Source organism: Perca fluviatilis, chromosome 20 (assembly GCF_010015445.1).
Source record: "Perca fluviatilis chromosome 20, GENO_Pfluv_1.0, whole genome shotgun sequence".
Classification (NCBI taxonomy): domain Eukaryota; kingdom Metazoa; phylum Chordata; class Actinopteri; order Perciformes; family Percidae; genus Perca; species Perca fluviatilis.
This window is the reverse complement of record NC_053131.1, coordinates 22,840,215-22,847,523: the sequence shown is the minus strand read 5'-3', so window position 1 is coordinate 22,847,523 and position 7,309 is coordinate 22,840,215. Positions and strand designations below refer to the sequence as shown.

The following is a 7,309-nucleotide window of genomic DNA, read 5'->3' as shown; positions in this document are numbered from 1 at the left end:
ACCACTGTTTTATACAAAGCAAGACAGCACTGAGCTATCATTTTCTTGGTTGCGGTTCATCCGGCTAGCCAAATTTTCTTCTGTCTCCCAAGTAGGTGTAATTTAGAGTCTATCATTAAGTAACAAAACAATCGGGTCAGTTCTACTCTTTAAATGCTTGAAAAGAAAAGAGAGTGGACAGAGAGGAATGTTAACATTGGGTATTTGGTTCAAGAATATTTAAATAAGAGTTATTATGATTATATCAATATTTATATGGATGGATCAAAACATTTAAATAACAAACATGTAGAGGTATGTTCAAAATTCTGCAGCAGTTATGCAAAGTATAAAATCAGGTCAATCAGTTCGAGAGGATCTTTTAATTGATGTATATATGTTGTTATTGAATATACAGCAATTGGGAATATATGTACATTTCTGTTGGATACCAGCACATGTTGATACTGAGGGAAAGGAGATTGCAGATTAACTTGCTAAAAGTGCATTAAACAAAAATGATAATATTTTAGAAATTAGTTTTGGGAGGGCAGAAGCAAAATCAATTATTCATCATGAAATAATGACATGTTGGCAAGAACTCTGGAATAATGATAATAAGGGTAGAGATTATTTCAAAATTAAAAAGTCTGTCAAAGTAAGTAATAATAGGTAAATGTAGGAAAGAAGATACAGTTTTTGCTAGATTAAGATTAGGACATACGGGACTTAATGCTACTTTATATTTAATGCAAAAGACAGTGACAGATAAATGTGTGATTTGTAATTGTAGGAAAACTGTTGAACATGTAAAAGTTTATTGTAGAAAGGAAGAGATTGATTGCCTGACAAGCCAGACCCACACCCTGGCTGCAAGTTAAGAGATTGAAGGACAGGGTGGTAGATTTGGGAAGGGAGTGGGGCATTAAAGAACTGTTAGAGACAGGGGATAAACAAATACACGTTAAAGGGGCTTTATGTAATTATTTAAATGAAACGGGTTTAATATTCAGAATATATCATCCCCCCCCCCTAAACTCATGACATACACACTCTGGTACAGTAGGTGGCGGCATGCACCTTTAAACGTCGGTTTGTAGCCCGCCAATTAACTAAAGAAGAAGAAGAAGACTATTTAATAACGTGCAACCAAAGAAACCTGCCACTGCTTCCATTGGAAGACTGAACCAAGCTTAACTTCGCCTGTTCACCAACCGGCTGCCAATTCGTCCGAGTCGCCACTAATTAGCTCCAGCTGTGCCCGAGTGCTGGTTTCACGTGCAGATTGAAAGGGAAAGGTAGAAGGACAGCAGTCTTTTGCGATGAAAATGTGGCGTCTCTATATTTTGTGCAGTGTTTTATCACTTTGCCTCAGCTGTGCAATAGGCACTCATGAATCTGCATTTACCAGAAGAAAAAAAGTTTCCAAACCGGGTACTCCAAACTCCCAATCAATTCAGCAGTCAAGAACAGACTACAGAAAATCCTCTCCGAGGTCAGTCCTACCTACCAGCATTTCTCCAATGTCTCCACTGAGTTCCCAAAGGCCTTACCCTCCTCTGACCCCTCGACCCATGCGTCCAGGGGAGCCCAAGGCAGAGATCCTGTCGGACTCCGCTTACCTCCCAGACGTTTCTGTAACCTGCTCCGCGTCTGACGTTGTCGTGCGGGTCAAACCAGCTTTCTACGGTCTGGGCGCAGAGACAGAGGAGCTGAAATTAGGCAGCTCCTGCAAAAGCAACGGGGTTCTCAGACCATACAGTGACCTGCTTTTCACGTATCCCCTGACAGCGTGTGATGCCGTGCGTGAGGTAAGATTTGTCATTCGTTTTCAGACTCTTAATCCTAATGTTAAAATCATAATATCTGATCCTCTCTGTGACAGTCGTCCCACGGGTATCTGCTCTACAAATACGAGCTCCATTATGAGCCTTCGCGAGAGCGTTTTCCAAGGATGACTGTCGACATTGAATGCCGTTATCAAAGGTTAGTTGTGCGTGTGTGTGTGCGTGTGTGCGCGTGTGTGTTTTTAACAATCTCCAAAACCTGTCCAGGAGCAACCATGTGCATCGTCGGATTGTGCGGCCCACCTGGGAAACTGCCGTTGTGCGTAAAATGCTGAAAGGAAGTCCAACTGACTTCCAGATAGCGTTGATGGATGGTATGTTTCAACAACTGTGGATTGTAGTGACTAAGAGCTGCTTCTTTCCAGTGCAATAATGTTTTTGTCTGTTTTATAAACGGGTCTATTTGATGCTTAGATTCATGGAGCACACCTGCCGAGTCTCCGGTGTACCAGCTGGGAGAGACTATTAATTTCGAGGTCTCTGCTCCTAATCTCTCAAATGGTGGAAAGCTGTACATCAATACCTGCCATGCTACACCATCCAGTGGCTCTAAAGCCTATATACTCAAATACACCATCATTGACAATTTTGGGTGAGTATTATGCACAGTAATATTTTAATCTCACCCTTGGTGTCCTGATTTGCAATTTAACATTTTGTCATGTTGTCATCCGCAGCTGTTTGCTGGACAGCAAGAGCAACCCAGGGGCCTCTCAGTTCATCTCTCGGACAGACAATTCCCTAAGATTCTCCCTAAAGGCTTTCCAGTTTACTTCTGACCCTTATCCGGAGGTGAGCATGGGGTCAAATTCTCAGGATTCACGGATTTTAACTGTAGCTTAACCCAGTTTCCATTTGTAGATCAGTATTCACTGCAGTTTGTTTGTCACACCTGAGGATGCGGGTCCTGCATACAAATCATGCACCTACATAGGGAACGGGTGAGTGTTGACACCATGAACTAAATTACCATTCCAGGTTTATAGGTGGCTTTTTCTTTCGGAGGTTTCCCTGTGGATTAAGCATATTTTGTGTATTTGCCATGATAGGTGGAAGGCCCTCTCTGGTGATGACTCCATATGTGAATGCTGTGATTCACAATGTGTGACCTCTAAACCCCAGAGGGCCATGATGGAAGGTATGTGGCTTTTATCTTTTTCTTTAAGCCTTTTATTAGATTTCAAGGAGATGTATGCACCATCCCTCTCGGATATATTGGATTGTTGTGGTGGTTTAACTTGCACTGCAAGTGTCATATCTCTAGCTGACAATTCTTTTGTGCTCAACTATAAAACTATCAAAGCAACTATAGATTTTCTTGTGACTATTAAAAATGGCTACATCTCTACTTTTTTCAAGGCTCTGCCAGCAGTGCGTCATTGTTGGTCTCTGATCAGCTGTATGCAAAAGATGCTTTCCTTCCTGTCAGCATGAACAAAGGCGAGACCCCGTGGAAAAGCGCCGACGTAGTAAAGTATGACGAAGTGCAAGATGAGGATGAGGAGCAGCTTGAAGAGGAAAGTGGGGTTGTCTCTGGAGTGACGACAGAACCGGATTTAGAGGAGTTGGGCCTTAGGAGGATCTTAGGGGAGGAAGACTGTGAAGTGAAGGATTCAAATCAGTTCCAAGAGGATGGGTCAGGGTATGTAGTGGAGGGGGAGATGGAGGGATTTGGAGGAGAAGATGAGATCCCTTTGAATCAGAAGGAAGGCAAAGTGTTGAATCGCTGGAGAGGGAGTAGAGAGGTAGAGCCGCTGGTTTCTGAAGGCAGGGAAGAAAACTGGAAGCCTACAGAGGAAGGAAGAGGGGGGGTGGTGGGGTCCTTTTTTTTTTGGTGGGTTGGAAGACTAATGGTCTGGCAGATTTCAGAGACGATAGTGAGAGGACCTGGTATTTCACATGGAGGTAGCTTTAGTTTAATGAATGGTTCGGTACTCAGCTCAAAGACTGGAACGCTCCGTAACAGAACTTATGACTTATTTCAATAAAAACATGAACATGCAGTTGAGTCTTTTGTCATGACTTAAAATGGTCAATTTTGTTTTAAACTTTTTTAATTGTAACTAGATTTGAAGATTTTTATTGATCTTCAACATTATGAATGCCAGTAGTTGACATATCCATTAAGCAATGTATTAAAAATGTCAAACATAAGAAATATCACATCAGTAATGTACAGCATTGAGTTTCAAGAAAGGGTTCGGCATGTTTTTGATTGTAACAATTCTGATTTCAATTCAGATTCTTGATTATTTGGGGGGGAGAAGAGTTGAAACTGGTGACATGCTTATTTCACAGATAAGACATTTCATTTTGTGCACCATGGCTGCAACACAAGCACCTAGAGGGACAGTGTCTGCTACGGAAACCAAAACTTGTACGTGTTCAATTTTGGAAGTGATTGGATTCCAAACTCAATTTTCCAGATGATTCCAATGAAAAACTCCCATTGGAATCGATTTGGAAATTTTTCCAAGTTGGAACCGGTTCTTGACAAATCCTACTTAGGAGGCTGGACAGTAACTGAACATCAGACTAACAGGACAATTAGAAAAAGTATGCTCCTCAATCAATGTGACAATTTGATCTGTCATACATCTTTATTTTCCATTATAAATGATTTATTACAGTGTATGATACCAGTTTGAAATCTATTATAGTTCAACACAAAGATCCCACTGTTTGAGCAATAACTGAGGAAAGGCAATTCCTCCATTATCAGTAACTAAAAGCAGCAGAAAATGACTAGTATTGCTTTACGTGTCTGCTCACTGTTGCTTTGACATTAATCGTTATGCACAGAGCTTTGAATTAAAAAAAAAACGTGAGATTTTTTTAGAACAAATTTGGAAACTAGCTATACAGACAAACTTGATTTAAATGAAATTATGGTGCAACAACATTACAAAGAAGACATTCTGTATGTAGAGACCCTCTGAACATGAAAACAGGAAAAATAACTTAATTCATATTTTTTAACAATTTGTGTGGAAACTTTTAGAGAAAATACAGAACAGAGCATAGATCCATCATTACTGATGTTAAAATGTACAAAATCTTGCTATATTTACAGATGAGCGCCCCAAAGTCCCATTGTTATGAGTACTGACTAAAGCTCTGATTCAGCAGGACATAAGTGGTACAATCAATGTTTGACACTAGAGGGTGGTATATTCCCATCTCTTGCAAAGGTAAAGCTCAGAAGTCCCTCTGCAAAAGAAAATATGCTTTATTCACTCTTAGTAAAATGCAAAATTAGTACGTGAGAAAATTAAGACCCACACCATTAACATCAAAGTCAAAGGATTTTCTTTAAAATCTTTGAAATAAGCATCTCATCTATCCAAATCCAGTTTTTCTTTCAAACACAAAGACCAACTTGCAGCAAATTCAGTGTTATTGGTAAGTCCTTCCCAGGTCTCCTTCAGTCTTTACAATCATGTCATACCTCCTTCAACAGTACCTGCTGTCCCATTTGTTATCTCTGCAGCATCTGAGGTTGGAGAATATAGGCAGCATTAGTTTAAAGGAGTGCAGAAGAGTTGTACAATAAAATGAAAACAGATTTTTAGCCATGCTAGCCGCATGGCTCTAGGGATGGCAATCTAGATTAGTTGGTCCAACACTTTGTTGCAGACTGAAATATCTCAACAACTATTGGATGGATTGTCATGGCATTTTGCATTAATGTTTCCTTCAGAATGAATTGTAATCTCCCTTTAATTTGTCTTGTACTTTGGTTTATAAGGTACTTTTTATTTAGTGCAAATTTATTTTCCATAACATTGGCATGCTACCAAGCTAAGATGCTGAACATTAAACATGCTAAAGCTGCATTCATGCAATATCAGGGTCGAGGGGTCAGAGGAGGGTAAGGCCTTTGGGAACTCAGTGGAGACATTGGAGAAATGCTGGTAGGTAGGCCTGACCTCGGAGAGGATTTTCTGTAGTCTGTTCTTGACTGCTGAATTGAAAACCACGCGTTAATCCCACTACATAAACCCACAATAGATAACACCACTGTTAACCTTGTTGTCACTTCATTGAAATAGCCCCAATTAGCTATTTTTGTAGTGTTGAAACCCAGTACAAACTGTGCAAGTTTTTCTAAATTAGCTGATTCCATAAGTATTAATATCGTCATTTATTTAGATTATCTCTGATTTAGATTACAATTTGGGAGTTGACGTGAACTGTTTTTCTCACTTGGTTGCTCATAATTATGGTTCAGTTAAATGATATGACGTGAATGCCAACACGTTGGCACTGTCATTTTGAGCATTGTAGCATGCTGACATTAGTGCTTAGCTCAAAGGATTTGCTGTGCCGAAGTTCAGCCTCACAGAGCTGCTAGCGTTGCTGTATAGACTCTTAGTCTTGTTCATCGTTTCCTTATGCGTTTTATTTATAATGATCAATCTCTCTTACCCTCGATACTCTCTTGCAGTGCTTCCTGTCCTGCAGTTTGCTCTGTCTCTTCACTGGTCTCATTCTCTTTGCCCTTCGCTTTGGGTTTCCTTGCAACAGGTGGTGGCACCTTGACTCCCTGCTTCACCGACTCCGCTTCACTCACCACCTTCTGCTGTACGGTTGCCATGGTCTCCAGTGGCGACTTAGTCTCAATCACCACCTTCTTGTTGCTCTTGGAGAAGATAAAGCTTGCTGTGCTGGAGGGGGACTTGCGGAGGTCTATTGGTGAGGTCGGTGAGTTCAAGCTGAGGCGAGATCCAGGGCCGGCGTTTGATCTGGCTGCTGTTCTCAGGCGGATGGCCTCCTGTAGGTTCATGGAAGGAGAGGAGGTCATGGCAGGAGGAGCCTTTTTTGTAGGGGAGGCGACTGTGGATGAAGATACAGGTAGAACCAATAGAGACTGGGACTTGGGCAAAGCTGGTTGTGCAGTAACTATGGCAGTTGGAGAGGTGGGTGGTGGAGAGTTGGGTGGTGCATTGATGGGTGTGTTAGAGACGATGATCAGAGACCTTCTGATGGGCTTCTGAGGAGCTTCACCACTGGCAGATGAGGTTTGGCCAAGATTGCTGGGCTCCTGCATCCTCATGGTGACCTCAGCCTCTGGCAGCTCCGGAGCTTTAGGAGTCTCGGGGCTGCTGTTGACTGGCCGCAGCTTGACCTTCTGCAGAAGGGAGGGGGTGACAATAGGAGTGGGTCCCTCCTGTACAACAGGGGCAGAGGTCAGCTCCGCGGTTTGGTTTTCTGTGCTTGCAGGACTGTGCTGGTCCTTAATATTGACAAGACCCTGCCCAGGTAAAGGTGGAGGTAAAGGAATGTTTACAGGTGGAGAAGGAGCCGGTTCTTGAGCCTTTTCTGGTGAAGGAGAGTTTTCAAAAGCTAGTGGGATAGAGACTTCAGATGGTGGTGAAGGGGAAGGCTCCTGGGTTGCTGGGCCATCAGTGTTTGGGAGTACAACCTGAGGTTGGTTGAGAAACTGTATGGGATCATAATTTTTGAAACTATTCCAAGTTGGA

General features: G+C 42.0%; 2 protein-coding genes across 6 annotated transcripts in view; one reads left to right on the top strand and one right to left on the bottom strand.

Moving 5' to 3' along the window:
* Positions 1 to 1,130: 1,130 nt before the first annotated feature.
* On the top strand, positions 1,131 to 4,935 carry si:ch211-67f13.7 (uncharacterized protein LOC565426 homolog). Its single transcript, XM_039785436.1, has 9 exons — positions 1,131 to 1,790; positions 1,865 to 1,965; positions 2,034 to 2,140; positions 2,241 to 2,418; positions 2,504 to 2,618; positions 2,688 to 2,767; positions 2,876 to 2,964; positions 3,186 to 3,640; positions 4,900 to 4,935. Exons 1-9 carry the CDS (start codon positions 1,302 to 1,304, stop codon positions 4,933 to 4,935), a joined length of 1,650 nt encoding a protein of 549 aa, XP_039641370.1. The 5' UTR covers positions 1,131 to 1,301.
* si:dkey-157l19.2 (uncharacterized protein KIAA1522) overlaps positions 4,396 to 7,309 on the bottom strand; it is a 44,112-nt gene continuing 41,198 nt past the window's right edge. For 4 of the 5 annotated variants that reach the window (XM_039785316.1, XM_039785319.1, XM_039785317.1 and 1 more), the window contains 2 exons: positions 6,255 to 7,269; positions 4,396 to 5,319 (listed from right to left, as the gene is read on the bottom strand). In XM_039785316.1, coding sequence (XP_039641250.1) covers positions 5,264 to 5,319; positions 6,255 to 7,269 — 1,071 coding nt within the window. In that variant the 3' untranslated portion in view covers positions 4,396 to 5,263. The remainder of the gene's footprint in view (positions 5,320 to 6,254; positions 7,270 to 7,309) is intronic. The other variant, XM_039785320.1, reaches the window with a different exon arrangement.

What these genes read in the sequence shown, in the direction of transcription:
- si:ch211-67f13.7 (XM_039785436.1), top strand. Translation starts at nt 1,302, where the DNA reads ATGAAAATGTGGCGTCTCTATATTTTGTGCAGTGTTTTATCACTTTGC. An exon ending in CCAGATAGCGTTGATGGATG is followed by an intron (nt 2,141 to 2,240) that starts GTATGTTTCAAC and finishes TTTGATGCTTAG; the next exon opens with ATTCATGGAGCACACCTGCC. An exon ending in TGCACCTACATAGGGAACGG is followed by an intron (nt 2,768 to 2,875) that starts GTGAGTGTTGAC and finishes TTGCCATGATAG; the next exon opens with GTGGAAGGCCCTCTCTGGTG.